Genomic DNA, 22621 nt, shown 5'->3' on the forward strand with positions numbered 1-22621 from the left:
TACTATCGTTAGAGAACGATGCAACTTTCATGCATCAAGTACAGATTCATTCGGGTTTACATTTAAACATCATTTTTTGAAAATCGTGAATAATGATATCGAAAGAAGGAATTCCATTTTTAGAAAATAACGAATAGTCAACAACTGATAAAATCTCTATATACATACATTTTGTTTAAAATAAACATTAATTAAATATGAGTTGAAATTTGTATCATTTTATTGACCATGAACTATAACAGGCAATATAATCAAGATCTACTACTGCTACTGCTACTACTACTACTACTACTACTACTACTACTTCTACTGCTACTACTGCTGCTGCTGCTGGTGCTGCTGCTGCTGCTGCTGTTGCTGCTTCTGATGCTGCTACTGCTGCTACTACTACTACTACTACTACTACTACTACTACTACTACTACTACTACTGCTACTGCTTCTGCTTCTGCTACTGCTTCTGCTACTGCTACTGCTACTGCTACTACTACTACTACTACTACTACCACCACCACCACCACCACCACCACCACCACCACCACTACTACTACTACTTCTACTACTACTATTACTACTACAACAACAACTTCAGCCAATACCACTACCACCACTACAACTAACATTAGCCTTGATTTAAAAATCATTATGGTTAACTGATTGATTACGATTTGCCAAACAATCACAAAACAAAGGATTTTGAATTTCAGAAAATGACAACTGATATTTTTAGACAATCTTTCAGATATCGATTACTAGAAAGGCATATATGATATGAACAGGTGATATATTTTGTTCTACTGCTCTGTAGTTTCTATTTCATAACTATAATTATGACTTTTTGTTTAAAGCCATCTGAAATATTTTACTCACAGGATTCAATTAACAATGTATTTGATAGAAATTCACAACACAGGAACATACAGATTGGTGAAACTCTGGATGCTATTTGTGATGGGAGGTAGGTTTCGTTAACTATAATATTATCCTTTTCATAATCAAACAAATCAACTTATTACGTCATCCATCATAATTTGATCATTGTTAAAATGTTCAAAAGAATAGCAATGAATTTACTTATATCCCGTATAGATAAACATGGGCGTGGTTGGTATCCACGTTCATCTGCTTTAAGTAGTCTAGAACTGAATCATATTTGACAACTAATTATTACATTTTTATGTAAAAGATTGGAAAGTTTCACGTTAAGTACATGTCAAAAGCGGTACAGGGTGGATGGCATTGGGGTGGGGGAGGGGACGCACCCCCCACCCCCCCCACCCCCCCAAAAAAGAAAAAAGATCGCATAATTATTTCAATATAGGAGTAAAAAGTAATAAAACACTTCCAAAATGCAGCATTGTTTTAAATAGGACTGAATTGTTAAAAAATGGGGAAATCCTCCCCCACCCCCTCCTGTTAACAAATAAATATCGGGTCTGAGAGAGTAGCTTAAACACACTAGGTGTTTGTTAATCGATATAGTACAATCTTCTAATGGATTAATACAAATAAATAAAGTTTGTATTTGAAGGAGGCTGAATCTAACATTGGCTTCACAAAGGAGTACCATGCCTTAGATGTAAATTAGCCATGGCAATTTGAAATAATAACCATAAGGGGGGATGTGGGTGAAGGGATTAATATGCTGTCCATCATCAATCCAAAATTGGCCCTAGCTACGCGCCTGAAAACCTTTTTGGATACAGACATTGTCCATTTCACTCTTTGTACTCATTGAGTTCATGATAGCAGCTGATTGTTTTTTTTCTTGTACAAAACAACTTGTATACAGAGTTACAGATAAGTTCTCCAATGTATTTGGGTATTACTCCACACTTTTGAAAACAATCTCACATTTTAATCGAGTTTTTCAAGTGTCTATTACCCCACCGTTTTTATCTTAATTGAGTAAAAACAATGAACAATAAATATGACGCGGCCTGTCAGTTAAACTAGCTGGTCGATACTCGGCTGACTTATTAGCGTCCAGTTGAGGCGGGGCTTATCAGTTGCCGTTGCTATCCGCCATGATCTCCAACAACCTGCACATATCAACAGAAGTGTAATTACGCTGTTTTCTATAAATTTAACACAAATTATGTTTCGCATAACTGAGAGATAGTAAAGACAGTTGAGGAAATCCGAAATACAGACATTTTCCCTTAATGCTACTCAAATTATGCATTTTTTATTTGTTTAACAGGAAACATTTTAGTAGACTATTTCAACCCTTAAAATTAATCGTACATTATATACGTATATTTTTCGTTAGTCTTAAACAAGAAATATCATTATGAGTATTAGTGTTTAATATCGATGATATCTTGCGGTTTATTTTTATTTTGAAATTTGTCTCCTTCCTTGGCGTAAAATTTTAAATCCAAAGCATATACAATTGCTTAAAATTTTGTTTGGACATATAAGTGAATAAGACAACTAAGTTGATTTGAGTTACATTTTTAATTAAATATGATTCAATTTTTGATATGTAAATAAAGGTCACAAAATATATATACGTATAGATAAAACAAAATCATCTTTGTAAATGACGCTAATCAAAGTAAAATCCTGTGCATTTATAATGATTTTGGGCATTTCTAACGTCTATGTTGCTTGTTAGATCAATTTTGCATTTCATTTTATACGAATATTAATTCATTTAGAGAAACATTAAGGTAGTTATACAAATAATAATAATAATAATAATAATAATAATAATAATAATAATAATAATAATATTAATAATAATAATAATAACAATAATAACGTCATAATAATGACGTCAGAGCACGAGCGGTGATAATATCAAAGGCGAGTGACTATGGTTTGTATTTAATTCGGTCAGTCATTTGATTGCCAGGATTTCGCCTAGGCTGTTAAGAAAATACCATACGATAGAAAAAATAATAATCAATAGTTGGGAATCTTATAACAATGACCGAAATGTTTGAATTCACTATTAATATGAATGAAACTTTGATTGTACGAAAATAAGATAAGTTAAATAAATCCATATCCGCGCTTACTTGTTCTATTTTTAACCTACCTCCACTTGAAGGCCTTGTTTAAGGAGTTCACATTTGACAAGAATATCAGCGATTTTCCTCAAGGAAATTAACACATTTAGTTGATAATTGACTGTTTGGGTAGAACATTATCACAAATTCGTAGAAATTGAAGTGTTGGATTTGTTCTGAAACCCGATCGCGACTTATAAACGAGTATTGTATACAAAAAACACACCAGATTTCATGGGCAAAATTGGCGGGAAAATAAGGTCGTCGAAGGTAAAGAAATGATTTCAAACATGAAACAATGCTGTTCTTCTCCGACTTTTTGTAAATTACGAAACGCTTAGATATGAAATAATTGGTCTGATTCAACAGAAAATTGGATGAAATGGAAACTGTAAAAAAAAGAAGAAAAAAAAGAAAAACAAATCCTGACCGACCGACCCTATTTTTTTTCGCCGTGTTACCGGAAACACAGGTATTATTTTTTTGGCCTTAGATGGAATTTAGCAAATGGTGTTAGTTATACATTTACTAAAAGTTGTTTCTCACTTCACACTAGATTTTTCATGATCATTGCATGATTAAAATATGAACACATGAGGAACTTAGATCATCATAGGTTGTTTTGTATAAAAAAGGATAAAAACACCAAGCGATTGGGCATGGGATGATTATGGTTGATTAAGATAATAACGACTATAACTCCATTTATTCTAATGCTGCTTCATTTCATCATCTATCAGCGCAATTTCTTTCTCCTTATCATGTGTTGCCTGCACTGAATGAATTAAGGCGTTGTTTTTCTATACTCCGAACCAAAAATGTAGATGTATATCAGCACAGTTAAGAAGTTAGTAAATGCGTTGTGGTTTTTGTTGCTGACTATTCCGAATATTCCTGATATCTTTTAATGTTAAGTTTAAATTAATATGATTATCTTTTTAGAGCTGATTTAGTCAATTCCATAGTTCTTGTTCTTTCGGGCATTCCCAGAAGATAATCCGGTGTTTTAATATGAGTTTGTCAAAAAACGCACAAATTTGGTTCATATATTTCACACTTTTGATTTGATTATTACCTTTAGATAAGTGTATCTTTATTTCATTCGTCATTAGGGGCGAATATATTAGATAGTCGTATTGATTTACATGATATATTGATTGAAATGTTTTATAAACATACAGTGTTTTTGACCGACAATCAAAAAGTTGCCATATAAATTTATTTGCCCTTTCATACCAAGATTTATGATATAGGATTTCGTTGTAAAGTTTAATGGACTCGTTATTCCAGGTGATCACATTTCTCTCTTAAGACTCATGATTACTTTCTATAAGTTGTTTCCATGCATTAAATATATCGAATAAAACATATTTTATTGTAATGATCTTTTTTAAAGTATTGTCCGAATTGCATTTACAAATCAAACTCCCGCCTTTTTTAAATAAGGACTTCCTTCAACGGACTGGTTGGATTCGTCAATATAACGCCTTATCCAGCAAGATTTTAGTAGGACAAACTCCCTATGTTTAGAACTTTTATACCGCCTTTATTTATACTATCAAACGCATTTTCGAAGTCGGCATAAATAACAAGCACGGGCATTATTTGCGTTCAAAAAATATGACCTCATGGATCAGTCTGATAGTTCCAACAAAATATATCTGTTTTGAAGAAACAGGATTGAGTTATTGGTATTATATTTGGGTGAACTTTATGTCTGTCTGCAATAGCTTCTGTTGCTATCTTGTATTCAGCATTTAATAAACTTATAGATCTCCAGTTTGTTAGATTTTCTACAGCTTTCCATTGTTTCGGTATCAATGAGTTGATTCCTTGGTTTTGAAGGGTTCTGAGGTTTCATGTTTCAAAAGAAAAATAATGCTTTTTAAACAGAGTTCTTTTAGATCTTGCCAAAAATGCTTGTAAAATTCTTCCCTTAACCCATCCGAACCAGGGCCTTTTTTATTTTCATTTTATTTATAGCTTGTTTGCATTCAGAATGTGTTAGCATGCATTCACAAGACTGTTTTCTATGTCCGTCATTTTTAATATTGCTATCTTATCTTAAAAAATAAATTTTCAATACATGTAGGATTTTCTTTATAGAGCGATTCTATTCTTTAATAGTAACATTTGTGTTTATAATAATTTTGTTATCCAAACTAGATTTAACTTTCAATGATAATGATGTAAAGACACGTATAAGTCTGTAGTCAATATCTAGTTATTTACTATATACATTTCATCGCTGAGAAATGGTATTTTTGAACAAATAAAAACAACGTCAATTTACGCTATTGGGTTGCGCCGTCTTGCTTTGCATCAACAATCTCTAAATGTGACAATCATAATGTAGCTGAATTAAATTTTGGACATAAGGTGAAAAGATTCCAACGATATCTGTGATAAATGTAAAACAAATAATTAACTCTATTAAAAAGTTGTATGTTCATTGCCTACGAATTTTTGAATGATCATCGTACGAGTGCTGTTTAGTAACATACTATGAATTTAACATCACATAATAACTTTTTATATCCTTAATACCATCGCCATCATGAAATGACATAATTATTTATTGTAAATGTGTAACTAGTGTACCTACATTTGACGTGACGTCACAAATAAATTGCGTAAATGTACGCGCTAATTAACGACATTTTATGTATTTAACGCAATAAATCTTCATATGAGTAATATGTAAATAGAGTTTCGATGTAATGTTCATTTAACACGAAATTAAATAAATTCGACAAGGTTCGTTTTTATAAACTCCATAAAACGTTTACTAATTTTCGTATCGAATCCAATCTATACTTTAAATTTTTGGGTTAGCATTTATATTTACAAGCATAGTTTCTTCAAGGCAATGATTCCCCGGACATTTGTAGTAAATTAGTTATACTGTGCTTTAGTTTTTTGAAAGACATGCCCCGTGCATAGGAGAACGACGATCTGTACATGAAATTTGATCTAGTTACGGAGCTTATATTTTTTTGCTTGATGAAAACATGAACTATTGATATATTCGTATGTTTTTTCAGAACCAGCGTCCTGTCGATACCTACAATTTCCGTAGTGTCAGTATCCGGAAAATGGATATCAGCGGACAACCGCCGACTGTGGGTGGTAAAACAACTAGAGCGTCTCGGGAAAGTAGAAACGATCAACGTGCATATAGCCGGGTACATACCATCGAGGAAAATGACATCAAATAACGGTGGAGTGTATATAAGAGTGAGAGGACCCCCAGGTGGGCGGTGGTATTTAGAACCCGATAAGCGAATAAGGACAATACCAGAGGAACAGATGAAACATACACTTCGTAAACAGTCAGTGAGTATACCAACTGATCTGCGAAGCAGTCGTAAATTGGCTTGGTCTGAATCAGATAAGGAGACACCTTATCCAAAGGGTAATGGGAACAAAACGAATCAACCGTCAGCTTCATCATATGTGTCTCCGCAAACACATAGTCCATTGTTTGAGACGGACACTATCGAATCACATAGGTCAGGTGCAAATGATGGTCAAACAACATGTACACAACGAAAAAATGATTTTAGATTTTTCATCGACCGAAACTCCGACAGTCTTTACAGAGGGGTTGTTAGACAATCCGTGTCAGCACGGCAATCCGTACTTGACCAATCAATTACACAGAGTACCCGCGCTATGTCCCAAGCCACCTACAGCCACGACAGAAGCGCTGCTCGACAAACACCAACTGCAAGCCATTCAGCACAGGACCATTCACTTCTACGTTCCAGCGATATCAGTCCAGACACCGACATTCACGACACAAACGCTGTCAGAAAATCATCGACAGCAAGCCATTTAGCTCAGATACATTCACTTCTAAAACTTTACCGCGATATCCCTCGAAACACCGACCGCCACGACAGAAGCGCTTCAAAACAAACATCGACAGTACGCCGTACAGCACAGGACCATTCACATCTACGTTACCGCGCTATCAGTCCAGACGACAACCACGACAGAAGCGCTTCAAAACAAACATCGACAGTATGCCGTACAGCACAGGACCATTCACATCTACGTTACCGCGCTATCAGTCCAGACTACAACCACGACAGAAGCGCTTCAAAACAAACATCGACAGTATGCCGTACAGCACAGGACCATTCACATCTACGTTACCGCGCTATCAGTCCAGACTACAACCACGACAGAAGCGCTTCAAAACAAACATCGACAGTATGCCGTACAGCACAGGACCATTCACATCTACGTTACCGCGCTATCAGTCCAGACGACAACCATGACAGAAGCGCTTCAAAACAAACATCGACAGTATGCCGTACAGCACAGGACCATTCACATCTACGTTACCGCGCTATGAATCCAGACAACGACAGCCACGACAGAAGCGCTGTTAAACAAGCATCGTCAGCAAACCATTCAGTACAGGGCCATTCACTTCCACAACTTTACCGCGCTATGAATCCAGACAACGACAGCCACGACAGAAGCGCTGTTAGACAAGCAGCGACAGCACGGAATTCAGCGCAGGGCCAAACACTTTTTGAACGGTACTGCGCCATTAGTACAGACAACGACAGCCACGACGACAGAAGCGCTGCTAGTCAAGCATCGACAGCAAGCCATCCAGCACAGGACCAATCACCGCGCTATTGTTCAAGACACCGACAGCAACGGCAGCCGTTCAGCCATTAAGTTGTTTGACGAGTTGTAAGTTGTAAGATAAATGTCGCGAATAATACTTTCTCGGATTTTTTTTATTTACCTGGGGCTAGTTTTACAAACAATCCTAGACAAACAAATATGTTTTGCAAACCGGACATGTTTATGCCTCTGCTTTGATGAGTGCTTAAAAAGTATATTTGCGTCACGATCAACAACACGCCAAACAAAAGTATGCTAGAGCTTACTTGTAATTTATTTAAATAATCACATTTTAAAGCAGTATGATAGAATAAAATATACTTAAATATTAAAACTTACTTTATTTGAGTTACACTGTACACATTTAATTATTTGTGGGAAGTTTTATTTTACCTCAAACGTCATTTAAAACACAATGACTTGAACAACGGCAGTTAACAAGGTCGCACTCTCAGTGTAAGAATGCATTAACACCTGTAATCTATGACATTCGGTAAGAAAAATATACTCTACAATAGTAGGAAATATACTATACAATACTAGAGAAATATACTATACAATACTAGAGAAATACACTAAACAATACTAGAGAAATATACTATACAATACTAGAGAAATATACTATACAATACTAGAGAAATATACTATTCAATACTAGAGAAATATACGATACAATACTAGAGAAATATACTATACAATACTAGAGAAATATACAAAACAATACTGGAGAAATATACTATACAATACTAGAGAAATATACAATACAATACTAGAGAAATATACTAAACAATACTAGAGAAATATAATAAACAATACTAGAGAAATATACTATACAATACTAGAGAAATATACTATACAATACTAGAGAAATATACAATACAATACTAGAGAAATATACTATACAATACTAGAGAAATATACTATACAATACTAGAGAAATATACAATACAATACTAGAGAAATATACTATACAATACTAGAGAAATATACTATACAATACTAGAGAAATATACTATACAATACTAGAGAAATATACAATACAATACTAGAGAAATATACGATACAATACTAGAGAAATATACTATACAATACTAGAGAAATATACAATACAATACTAGAGAAATATACAATACAATACTAGAGAAATATACTATACAATACTAGAGAAATATACTAGAGAAATATACTATACAATACTAGAGAAATATACAAAACAATACTAGAGAAATATACTATACAATACTAGAGAAATATACTATACAATACTAGAGAAATATACAATACAATACTAGAGAAATATACTATACAATACTAGAGAAATATACAATACAATACTAGAGAAATATACTATACAATACTAGAGAAATATACTATACAATAATAGAGAAATATACTATACAATACTAGAGTAATATACTATACAATGCTAGAGAAATATACTATACAATACTAGAGAAATATACTATACAATAATAGAGAAATATACTATACAATACTAGAGAAATATACTATACAATGCTAGAGAAATATACTATACAATACTAGAGAAATATACTATACAATACTAGAGAAATATACTATACAATACTAGAGAAATATACAATACAATACTAGAGAAATATACTATACAATACTAGAGAAATATACTATACAATGCTAGAGAAATATACTATACAATGCTAGAGAAATATACTATACAATAATAGAGAAATATACTATACAATACTAGAGTAATATACAATACAATACTAGAGAAATATACAATACAATACTAGAGAAATATACTATACAATACTAGAGAAATATACGATACAATACTAGAGAAATATACTATACAATACTAGAGAAATATACTATACAATACTAGAGAAATATACTATACAATACTAGAGAAATATACTATACAATACTAGAGAAATATACTATACAATACTAGAGAAATATACTATACAATAATAGAGAAATATACTATACAATACTAGAGAAATATACTATACAATGCTAGAGAAATATACTATACAATACTAGAGAAATATACTATACAATACTAGAGAAATATACTATACAATACTAGAGAAATATACGATACAATACTAGAGAAATATACGATACAATACTAGAGAAATATTCAAACAATACTAGAGAAATATACTATACAATACTATTCCATACGACAACCAAAGGAGTTTGATCGTTTGAATATAGAGGCTGGTTCTTTGTTCGTAACAGTTGTTCAAGTTTGCAGTAAGTTTAAATATGTCTTTGTTTTTTTTAATTCAAATACATGAACGAAAACATAATGTGATTTTTTATGATTTATTTATTACTAATAACAGTGCATCAAACACAAACAGCGAATCAGACGAACAACACAACGTATATAGTGTGTACTTAAGTAGGATAACTAACGTGCATGCATAACAACGATATGTTTTTATGGAATAAAGAAATAAGTAACTGAATTTCAATTTTAAGGGCTTGTCCTTAAAACTGATATTTGGCGGGTCTATGATTTAATCATAGTTCTACGTTTTAGTTTAAGAATTTTACCACAGTTTCAAACAAAATAATGTCATAACAGGAAATGTTTCATGGACAAAGTAATAAGGATTCGTATTTTTGTTCCACTTTCAACTGGAATCGGTCGTAAAATGACTAAATTTACAATCTTCAACTGAAGGTAAAAATTAGATTTTTGTAGCATTTTTTACCGCGTAGGTAGTACTTGCGTATTTATTTCATACCAATAAAACGATACTAAAAAAACTATACAAGGTCACCAGGCATAGAAATGTAAAATAGTTTTACATAGGATAATTTAATTGTTCATTCTCTTGATATAAACACGCCATTGGTAGAATCATTTCGAAATCAAACACGAATTTCACATAATTTATAAAGCATTTTAATGGTTGGAAAATAGGGTCGCCAATGTCAAAAAGTTTCATGACTTTAACTTTATTGAGAGCATACAGAGCTAAAATATAAAATATTCACAACAATTTGTATACTTCATTGGATTGTATGTTGAATTTGAAAAACCCATGTATAGCTTTCTTTATCTTAAAATATTGATGGATGGACGTGTGATTACAGTGGGTGGGTGCACTCTTGGATGAAATGATTGATTTATTGATGAATGGACGGATGGACGGACGGATGGAAAAATATGGATGGATGAATGAATGGATGAATGGATGGATGGATGGATAGATTGATAGATGGACGGACGGACGGACGGACAGGTAGATGGATGGAAAAAGACGGATGGATGGATATATTGATGGATGGATGGATTTCATTCAGCTCGATTGTGAATTTTACGGATTTAGTTAGAAGTAATACTCCATCACAGATCAATAGACTTACATACTATTCCCAATATATCACACAATTTGATTAAAACAGTGCACACTAAATGCATACAAAAAAGTAAACCTTATTAAAACACATTTAAACAAACATATTATTTCACACTTACATATACACTAACAACATCATGTGTACACGGGACATTGAGATTCTAACCTTAAACGGAAAAAAATCAAGGAAGGACAGAGCCTATATAGAAAACATTGACACATATGAGTTTATGTATTGCGTCATAAGCCATTTAAAATTGAATAATTGAAACAGTTCATACAAGTAAGTTATTCCTCTGTGTTATATTCATATATCTCTAGCAGAAACACAAATTGTGTCATGAATGCTATATATAGCAGTCTTAACAATTGTATTACAATTTAAAGTTTCAGTTATATATTGTATGATACCTACGCACATGCATAACAAGCATTCTCATATCCGAAGCAACAACCGCAAAAAGCAAAACTGAAATAACTGCAATACTAATGTATCCCGTCATTCTCGAAAACGGCCGATTATCTTCGCGACATTTCAGCTTGTTAATGGATGCAGTAGTGCTATTCCGTTCAATTCTCGTATCTTTGATCAGTTGTTGGATTATTTCTTCTTGTGTCATCCCAACGAAGGTTTTGTTTTGGTAGCAAATGCAGGGCATGATATAAAGTGGCTTAATAGGCTTAGGTGTCGTTATCACTCCGCCTGAAAGTAGTTAAAATCAGACTGTTAAAGCTTGTTCTACTGTATGAGGTAAAGTGGGTTATTTGTCGTTGGTGTCGTTAATCCGGCGTCTGAAAGTAGTTCAAATCCAGACAGTAAAAGCTTTTTCTACGGTATGACGCAAATTGGCTCATTAGGCATAGGTGTCGTTATTTTTTCGCCTGAAGTAGTTCAAAACCAGTCAAACGGAATTATATAGAGTGGGTTATTAGGCATAGATGTCGTTATTATTTCGCCTGAAGTAGTCCAGAAACAGCCAAGCGGTATTATATAAAATGGCTTATTAGGCATAGGTGTCGTTATTATTTCACCTGAAGTAGTTCGGGACGAGTCAAGCGGTAGTATATAAAGTGGCTTATTAGGCGTAGGTGTCGTTATTATTTCGCCTGAAGTAGTTCAGAACCAGTCAAACGGTATGGTATAACGTGGGTTATTAGGCCTAGAAGACGTTATTACTTCTCCTGGAAGTAATTCAAAACAAGAAAGTTAAACTTTACTGTTATAAGATTTGAAGTAAAGTGCCTTATTAAGCATTGGTATCGTTGTCACTCCCCCTAAAAGGTGTATAACATATCATGAAAACCGCTTATACAAAAAGTCTTAGTTTCAACGAGAAAAAAAATGTATTCCTTAAAACCGCTTACCATTCAAGATCGTATATTTTTTATTCGGATTTGAGTTTCTTTTATTGTCTCAAATTTTATATATCGACTGTTAATAGAAGTAGAGGTGTTTATATCCTCTTTTATCGATTTTTATGTTAGTTCATAACATGAATTGAGTATGCGCTTCTTGTGAGACTTTTGGTGATAAAGCAATCAATGTAATTACTGAATCATTTTATCTCCAGATATTTTAAGAAACACTTCGGCAATGCACGCTTTTTCTTCAAAACTCATAAGAAAATGTTGAAAAAGCTTCTGTTGATTAAATTATAACATCGAAATTTGTATCTCGCGAGATTTGAAAACATAAAAGGACATCGCGAAAATAGGACCTCGTGAAATTCAAGTAATCCATAAAATTTGCGACGAAATGTGCATACATGCACTGATTGTTATTGTTGAATAATAAAATATACATCATATAAGCATGTTGGAATTGACGATAGTACAAATACTCAAAACGTCAGGTCACTCGAGCTTTATGGTCAATCCTGAACGTCATCGAGTTGTCACCAGTCTACTGCAATCACCTGTATATACGCATGTAGGCGGTTCGCTGTCCCACTCTCCGCTGCTGTTACATAATGCCGAAGTCGGGTCTGATATGGTGTAACCTTGATTACAGTAGAATGTTGCAGTTGCCCCGAATTTCGTTCCTAAGAAACGGGAATGAGCGAAATAAATTTTACATTCTTATTTATATTCATATCACTAAATGGACTTCTAATGAGATTTCAGCAAGACCTCTCAATCGGTTTTCAAATTAGATATACAGTCGAAACCCGTTGGCTCGATATTCCAAGTACCGGCCAAAATACTTCCGGCCTCGCCATTATTAAGCCAAGCGGGAATACATACTGAATATTTATTTTTCTTTGATTTGTTAAATCAATGAATGATTACCATTGTTATTTTTGTGAACATGTACGTCAAGTACACGGAATTAACATTAATTAGTGTAATAATTTCTGTATGTTAATAGTATGTTAACCGTAATCGACCACAGTGCTGGAAAGAAAGTCTTTGCATTAAGAGGTCAATCGAACACCAAACCACTTATAAAATAAAACTGGTGGTGCTGAATCGGTAAAATATAGAACTATCTTACATAGGAAAAAGCCTTACCATCGGGTGTTAGTGCCAATCCATTAACCGGATGTGCAATAGATCCACAATCTAGTATAGTGCATGCAGGTGGTGGCAGATTCCAGTTTCCATTTGCAAGGCAAGTTACCAGCAAAGCACCAGAAATAGTGTAACCCAGGTTGCAAGAATAAGTTGCATGATCCGAATATTTCGTCCCATTATTTAGGAGCTGGTATATTCCATTCAAAAGAATAGGTGGCTGGTTGCAATCCACGATTATGCAGGACGGTTCGCTTCCACTCCATGATGCATTAGCTTGACAGATCCGTAAGGAATCCTCGTCTATATAATACCCAATTTCACACGTATAATTTGCGACATGGGTATATGTAGTTCCCGAAGTATGACTAACGTATCCATTCAGTGGGTCATACAGTGGTAAACAATCCGCTGGACTGCAGATTGGTTGAGTAGCATTCCAAGAGCCATCAGCGGAGCAAATGATGTACGGTGATCCAAGTAAATGGTACCCATCTGAGCAGTTGAAACTCGCTGTTGAGTTATAAACGTTTGATCCATAATTTACAAATCCATTCGGTGGATTGTTTAGCTCTGTACAGTAAACCTCGATGCAGACAGGAAGGATTCCAATCCACTGACCATCAGATTCACACAGGAGCGTTCCGGTTACCGTCATTTGAAATCCTGTGTTACAGGAATACACCGTTGAGCTGTTTAATGTTGTGTCAGGTGATGAAATGTAGCTCGCGTTTGTCACATTTGGAGGACTTCCACAATCTATGAAACTACATACAGGAAGTATTCCACCCCATGTTCCATTTGAGATGCATATCAATTCAGATGAGCTTTCAAGGGTATAGCCTGGACTGCAGGTGTATTGTGCAATGCTTCCAACTCCCGTACCAAATGTAAGAGAATACGTTGAATAGGAAATTATTGGGGGGTTGCCACATCCTTCACAAGAAAAACCACTTCCAACCCAAACACCGCCAGCCGAACATTCCATAATGGGATCGCCGTTTAGATTATACCCATTTTCGCAGGCATATTCCACAGTACTTTGCCAAGTTGTAGACTCTGACGTTAATGTGTACGTCGCATGAGGTTCAGTTGGAGGTAATAAGCAATCCACCAGGACGCACGATGAAAGCGTTCCCGACCAGGCCTGTGTATTTAAGTCACAAAAGAGCTGAGATGTCGCACTAAATACGTACCCTGTAACGCAGACATAATTTGCAACACTATCGTAGTTTGTACCAGACGTCAAAGTATACGTTGCACTTGAAACGTTAGGTGGAAAACCGCATCCTTCGCAAGAAAAGCCCAAACCAGTCCATTGGCCGGTGTCGGCACAGGCAAATCTATTTTCGCCTGTTGGAATGTATCCGGATTCGCAAGAATACGTTACAAAGCTTCCGTATGTTGTTGTTCCTGAAGTAAGTGTGAATGACGCATGCGCAATGGTAGAAGGTATGTCGCAATCTACTGGGCTACAACTGGCCGTGACTCCGCCCCACGCGTAACCTCCTTGGCAGGTCCTAGATACCGAGGAAATTTGAATAAATGCATCACGAGAGATCTTTAGATCGACATACATACAGATATAAGAACCCTGGCTTTTGCACTTGTTCTGACCGCTATATGGACTCATACGTCTTAGTAAGTTTGTTAAGAATGATTCTAATCACCAAAACCATCGTTTGTTCATTTGGGTCTCAATAAAGTAGTTTTTACAAGTGCATAATGAAGTGTGAAGAGTATTCGAGTACCAGGGTACGGACGATGTACTTAAATTACGACCAATATTTGTAAAAGAAAAACCTTATTAAATCCCCCGAGGAGTGTTCGTAGCCAGAATTGCAAGTTGTTGTCAAAGTGTCTCCCAAGTATAGCCCGGTGAGGGTTACTGTGTATTCAGCGGTGTTGGCTATTGTAGGGCATTCTGAAATGGAACATATACGTGTCAGTGGTACTGTGTATTCAGTTGTATTGGCTATTGTATGGCATTCTGAAAAGAAACATATCCGTGTCAATGTTACTCTGTATGTAGTGGTGTTGACTATTATAGGCCATTCTGAAAAGGAACATACCCGTGTCAGTGGTACTGTGTATTCAGTGGTGTTGGCTATTGTAGGTCATTCTGAAAAGGAACATACCCTTGTCAGTGGTACTGTGTATTCAGTGATGTTGGCTATTGTAGGGCATTCTGAAAAGGAACATACCCTTGTCAGTGGTACTGTGTATTCAGTGGTGTTGGCTATTGTAGGTCATTCTGAAAAGGAACATACCCTTGTCAGTGGTACTGTGTATTCAGTGGTGTTGGCTATGGTAGGGCATTTTGGAAAGGAACATTTCCGTGTCAGTGGTACTGTGTATTCAGTGGTGTTGGCTATTGTAGGTCATTCTGAAAAGGAACATACCCTTGTCAGTGGTACTGTGTATTCAGTGGTGTTGGCTATTGTAGGTCATTCTGAAAAGGAACATACCCTTGTCAGTAGTACTGTGTATTCAGTGGTGTTGGCTATTGTAGGTCATTCTGAAAAGGAACATAACCTTGTCAGTGGTACTGTGTATTCAGTGGTGTTGGCTATTGTAGGGCATTTTGGAAAGGAACATTTCCGTGTCAGTGGTACTGTGTATTCAGTGGTGTTGGCTATTGTAGGGCATTTTGGAAAGGAACATTTCCGTGTCAGTGGTACTGTGTAGTCAGTGATGTTGGCTATTGTAGGGCATTTTGGAAAGGAACATTTCCGTGTCAGTGGTACTGTGTATTCAGTGGTGTTGGCTATTGTAGGGCATTTTGGAAAGGAACATTTCCGTGTCAGTGGTACTGTGTATTCAGTGGTGTTGGCTATTGTAGGGCATTTTGGAAAGGAACATATCCGTGTCAGTGTTTCTGTGTATTCAGTAATGTTGACTATTATAGGGCATTTTGGAATGGAACATTTCCGTGTCAGTGGTACTGTGTATTCAGTGGTGTAGGCTATTGTAGGACATTCTGAAAAAAAACCATATCCGTGTCAGTGTTTCTGTGTATTCAGTAATGTTGACTATTATAGGGCATTTTGAAAAGGAACATATCCGTGTAAGTGGTACTGTGTATTCAGTGGTGTTGGCTATTGTAGGGCATTTTGAAAAGGAACATATCCGTGTCAGTGGTACTGTGTATTTCCTAGTGTTTGCTATTGTAGGGCATTCTGAAAAAAACATATCCGTGTCAGTGGTACTGTGTATTCAATGGTGTTGACTTTTATAGGGCATTTTGAAAAGGAACATATCCGTGTAAATGGTACTGTGTATTCAGTGGTGTTGGCTATTGTAGGGCATTTTGAAAAGGAACATATCCGTGTAAGTGGTACTGTGTATTCAGTGGTGTTGACTTTTATAGGGCATTTTGAAAAGGAACATATCCGTGTCAGTGGTACTGTGTATTCAGTGGTGATGACTTTTATAGGTCATTTTGAAAAGGAACATATCCGTGTCAGTGTTACTGTGTATTCAGTGGTGTTGACTTTTATAGGTCATTTTGAAAAGGAATATATCAGTGTAAGTGGTACTGTGTATTCAGTGGTGTTGACTATTATAGGGCATTTTGAAAAGGAACATATCCGTGTAAGTGGTACTGTGTATTCAGTGGTGTTGACTATTATAGGGCATTTTGAAAAGGAACATATCCGTGTAAGTGGTACTGTGTATTCAGTGGTGTTGACTATTATAGGGCATTTTGAAAAGGAACATATCCGTGTAAGTGGTACTGTGTATTCAGTGGTGTTGACTATTATAGGGCATTTTGAAAAGGAACATATCCGTGTAAGTGGTACTGTGTATTCAGTGGTGTTGACTTTTATAGGTCATTTTGAAAAGGAACATATCCGTGTAAGTGGTACTGTGTATTCAGTGGTGTTGACTTTTATAGGGCATTTTGAAAAGGAATATATCCGTGTAAGTGGTACTGTGTATTCAGTGGTGTTGACTATTATAAGGCATTTTGAAAAGGAACATATCCGTGTAAGTGGTACTGTGTATTCAATGGTGTTGACTTTTATAGGGCATTTTGAAAAGGAATATATCCGTGTCAGTGTTACTGTGTATTCAGTGGTGTTGACTTTTATAGGTCATTTTGAAAAGGAACATATCCTTGTCAGTGTTACTGTGTATTCAGTGGTGTTGACTTTTATAGGTCATTTTGAAAAGGAACATATCCCCGTCAGTGTTACTGTGTATTCAGTGGTGTTGACTTTTATAGGTCATTTTGAAAAGGAACATATCCCCGTCAGTGTTACTGTGTATTCAGTGGTGTTGACTTTTATAGGTCATTTTGAAAAGGAACATATTCGTGTCAGTGTTACTGTGTATTCAGTGGTGTTGACTTTTATAGGGCATTTTGAAAAGGAACATATCCGTGTAAGTGGTACTGTGTATTCAGTGGTGTTGACTATTATAGGGCATTTTGAAAAGGAACATATCCGTGTAAGTGGTACTGTGTATTCAGTGGTGTTGACTTTTATAGGGCATTTTGAAAAGGAACATATCCGTGTAAGTGGTACTGTGTATTCAATGGTGTTGACTTTTATAGGGCATTTTGAAAAGGAATATATCCGTGTCAGTGGTACTGTGTATTCAATGGTGTTGACTTTTATAGGTCATTTTGAAAAGGAACATATCCGTGTAAGTGGTACTGTGTATTCAGTGGTGTTGACTTTTATAGGTCATTTTGAAAAGGAACATATCCGTGTAAGTGGTACTGTGTATTCAGTGGTGTTGACTATTATAGGGCATTTTGAAAAGGAACATATCCGTGTAAGTGGTACTGTGTATTCAATGGTGTTGACTTTTATAGGGCATTTTGAAAAGGAATATATCCGTGTCAGTGTTACAGTGTATTCAGTGGTGTTGACTTTTATAGGTCATTTTGAAAAGGAACATATCCGTGTCAGTGTTACTGTGTATACAGTGGTGTTGACTTTTATAGGGCATTTTGAAAAGGAACATATCCGTGTAAGTGGTACTGTGTATTCAGTGGTGTTGACTTTTATAGGTCATTTTGAAAAGGAACATATCCGTGTCAGTGTTACTGTGTATTCAGTGGTGTTGACTTTTATAGGTCATTTTGAAAAGGAACATATCCGTGTCAGTGTTACTGTGTATTCAGTGGTGTTGACTTTTATAGGTCATTTTGAAAAGGAACATATCCCCGTCAGTGTTACTGTGTATTCAGTGGTGTTGACTTTTATAGGTCATTTTGAAAAGGAACATATCCGTGTTAGTGTTACTGTGTATTCAGTGGTGTTGACTTTTATAGGTCATTTTGAAAAGGAATATATCCGTGTAAGTGGTACTGTGTATTCAGTGGTGTTGACTATTATAGGGCATTTTGAAAAGGAACATATCCGTGTAAGTGGTACTGTGTATTCAGTGGTGTTGACTATTATAGGGCATTTTGAAAAGGAACATATCCGTGTAAGTGGTACTGTGTATTCAATGGTGTTGACTATTATAGGGCATTTTGAAAAGGAACATATCCGTGTAAGTGGTACTGTGTATTCAGTGGTGTTGACTATTATAGGGCATTTTGAAAAGGAACATATCCGTGTAAGTGGTACTGTGTATTCAATGGTGTTGACTTTTATAGGGCATTTTGAAAAGGAACATATCCGTGTCAGTGTTACTGTGTATTCAGTGGTGTTGACTTTTATAGAGCATTTTGAAAAGGAATATATCCGTGTAAGTGGTACTGTGTATTCAGTGGTGTTGACTTTTATAGGGCATTTTGAAAAGGAACATATCCGTGTAAGTGGTACTGTGTATTCAGTGGTGTTGACTTTTATAGGGCATTTTGAAAAGGAACATATCCGTGTAAGTGGTACTGTGTATTCAGTGGTGTTGACTTTTATAGGTCATTTTGAAAAGGAACATATCCGTGTCAGTTTTACTGTGTATTCAGTGGTGTTGGCTATTGTAGGGCATTTTGAAAAGGAACATATTCGCGTCAGTGTTACTGTGTATTCAATGGTGTTGACTTTTATAGGGCATTTTGAAAAGGAACATATCCGTGTCAGTGGTACTGTGTATTCAATGGTGTTGACTTTTATAGGGCATTTTGAAAAGGAACATATCTGTGTAAGTGGTACTGTGTATTCAGTGGTGTTGGCTATTGTAGGGCATTTTGAAAAGGAACATATTCGCGTCAGTGTTTCTGTGTACTCAATGGTGTTGACTTTTATAGGTCATTTTGAAAAGGAACATATCCGTGTCAGTGTTACTGTGTATTCAGTGGTGTTGACTTTTATAGGTCATTTTGAAAAGGAACATATCCGTGTCAGTGTTACTGTGTATTCAGTGGTGTTGACTTTTATAGGTTATTTTGAAAAGGAACATATCCCCGTCAGTGTTACTGTGTATTCAGTGGTGTTGACTTTTATAGGTCATTTTGAAAAGGAACATATCAGTGTCAGTGGTACTGTGTATTCAGTGATGTTGGCTATTGTAGGGCATTTTGAAAAGGAACATATCCGTGTAAGTGGTACTGTGTATTCAGTGGTGTTGACTTTTATAGGGCATTTTGAAAAGGAATATATCCGTGTAAGTGGTACTGTGTATTCAGTGGTGTTGACTTTTATAGGGCATTTTGAAAAGGAACATATCCGTGTAAGTGTTACTGTGTATTCAGTGGTGTTGACTTTTATAGGGCATTTTGAAAAGGAATATATCCGTGTAAGTGGTACTGTGTATTCAGTGGTGTTGGCTATTGTAGGGCATTTTGAAAAGGAACATATCCGTGTAAGTGGTACTGTGTATTCAGTGGTGTTGACTATTATAGGGCATTTTGAAAAGGAACATATCCGTGTAAGTGGTACTGTGTATTCAGTGGTGTTGACTTTTATAGGTCATTTTGAAAAGGAACATATCCGTGTAAGTGGTACTGTGTATTCAGTGGTGTTGACTTTTATAGGGCATTTTGAAAAGGAACATATCCGTGTAAGTGGTACTGTGTATTCAGTGGTGTTGGCTATTGTAGGGCATTTTGAAAAGGAACATATTCGCGTCAGTGTTTCTGTGTACTCAATGGTGTTGACTTTTATAGGGCATTTTGAAAAGGAACATATCCGTGTCAGTGTTACTGTGTATTCAGTGGTGTTGACTTTTATAGGTCATTTTGAAAAGGAACATATCCGTGTCAGTGTTACTGTGTATTCAGTGGTGTTGACTTTTATAGGTCATTTTGAAAAGGAACATATCCCCGTCAGTGTTACTGTGTATTCAGTGGTGTTGACTTTTATAGGTCATTTTGAAAAGGAACATATCCGTGTAAGTGGTACTGTGTATTCAGTGATGTTGGCTATTGTAGGGCATTTTGAAAAGGAACATATCCGTGTAAGTGGTACTGTGTATTCAGTGGTGTTGACTTTTATAGGGCATTTTGAAAAGGAATATATCCGTGTAAGTGGTACTGTGTATTCAGTGGTGTTGACTTTTATAGGGCATTTTGAAAAGGAATATATCCCTGTCAGTGTTACTGTGTATTCAGTGGTGTTGACTTTTATAGGTCATTTTGAAAAGGAACATATCCGTGTAAGTGGTACTGTGTATTCAGTGGTGTTGGCTATTGTAGGGCATTTTGAAAAGGAACATATCCGTGTAAGTGGTACTGTGTATTCAGTGGTGTTGACTATTATAGGGCATTTTGAAAAGGAACATATCCGTGTAAGTGGTACTGTGTATTCAGTGGTGTTGACTTTTATAGGTCATTTTGAAAAGGAACATATCCGTTTCAGTGTTACTGTGTATTCAGTGGTGTTGACTTTTATAGGTCATTTTGAAAAGGAACATATCCGTGTAAGTGGTACTGTGTATTCAATGGTGTTGGCTATTTTAGGGCATTTTGAAAAGGAATATATCCGTGTTAGTGGTACTGTGTATTCAATGGTGTTGACTTTTATAGGTCATTTTGAAAAGGAACATATCCGTGTAAGTGGTACTGTGTATTCAGTGGTGTTGACTTTTATAGGTCATTTTGAAAAGGAACATATCCGTGTAAGTGGTACTGTGTATTCAGTGGTGTTGACTTTTATAGGTCATTTTGAAAAGGAACATATCCGTGTCAGTGTTACTGTGTATTCAGTGGTGTTGACTTTTATAGGGCATTTTGAAAAGGAACATATCCGTGTCAGTGTTACTGTGTATTCAGTGGTGTTGACTTTTATAGGGCATTTTGAAAAGGAACATATCCGTGTAAGTGGTACTGTGTATTCAGTGGTGTTGACTTTTATAGGTCATTTTGAAAAGGAACATATCCGTGTCAGTGTTACTGTGTATTCAGTGGTGTTGACTTTTATAGGGCATTTTGAAAAGGAACATATCCGTGTAAGTGGTACTGTGTATTCAGTGGTGTTGAATTTTATAGGTCATTTTGAAAAGGAACATATCCGTGTCAGTGTTGACTTTTATAGGTCATTTTGAAAAGGAACATATCCGCGTCAGTGTTACTGTGTATTCAGTGGTGTTGACTTTTATAGGTCATTTTGAAAAGGAACATATCCGCGTCAGTGTTACTGTGTATTCAATGGTGTTGACTTTTATAGGTCATTTTGAAAAGGAACATATTCGCGTCAGTGTTACTGTGTATTCAATGGTGTTGACTTTTATAGGTCATTTTGAAAAGGAACATATTCGCGTCAGTGTTACTGTGTATTCAATGGTGTTGACTTTTATAGGTTATTTTGAAAAGGAACATATCCTTGTCAGTGTTACTGTGTATTCAATGGTGTCGGCTATTATAGGTCATTCTGAAAAGGAACATATCCGTGTAAATGGTACTGTGTATTCAATGGTGTTGACTTTTATAGGTCATTTTGAAAAGGAACATATCCGCGTCAGTGTTACTGTGTATTCAGTGGTGTTGACTATTATAGGGCATTTTGAAAAGGAACATATCCGCGTCAGTGTTACTGTGTATTCCCTGGTGTTGGCTATTCTAGGGCATTCTGAAAAAAGATCCTAGTCGTCTCAGTGTACAGTTTATGTAGTGGTTTTGGCTAATTTTGGACATATTGAGTAATGTTGGTTATTTAAAGGCACTATGATCTTAGTAACTGTGTATATC

At 35.6% G+C, this 22621-nt stretch overlaps 2 protein-coding genes across 2 annotated transcripts; one reads left to right on the top strand and one right to left on the bottom strand.

Moving 5' to 3' along the window:
• The first annotated feature begins 829 nt into the window (after positions 1 to 829).
• On the top strand, positions 830 to 7898 carry LOC128221572 (uncharacterized). The gene is made up of 2 exons (XM_052930176.1): positions 830 to 957; positions 6061 to 7898. Exons 1-2 carry the CDS (start codon positions 830 to 832, stop codon positions 7712 to 7714), a joined length of 1782 nt encoding a protein of 593 aa, XP_052786136.1. The 3' UTR covers positions 7715 to 7898.
• Positions 7899 to 12909: 5011 nt separating this feature from the next.
• On the bottom strand, positions 12910 to 15115 carry LOC128221573 (sushi, von Willebrand factor type A, EGF and pentraxin domain-containing protein 1-like). The gene is made up of 2 exons (XM_052930177.1): positions 13537 to 15115; positions 12910 to 13067 (listed from the first exon to the last, which is right to left on the bottom strand). The coding sequence occupies exons 1-2, from the start codon at positions 15113 to 15115 to the stop codon at positions 12910 to 12912; spliced, it is 1737 nt and encodes a 578-aa protein (XP_052786137.1).
• Positions 15116 to 22621: the final 7506 nt, after the last annotated feature.

Source organism: Mya arenaria, chromosome 16 (assembly GCF_026914265.1).
Source record: "Mya arenaria isolate MELC-2E11 chromosome 16, ASM2691426v1".
Taxonomy (NCBI): domain Eukaryota; kingdom Metazoa; phylum Mollusca; class Bivalvia; order Myida; family Myidae; genus Mya; species Mya arenaria.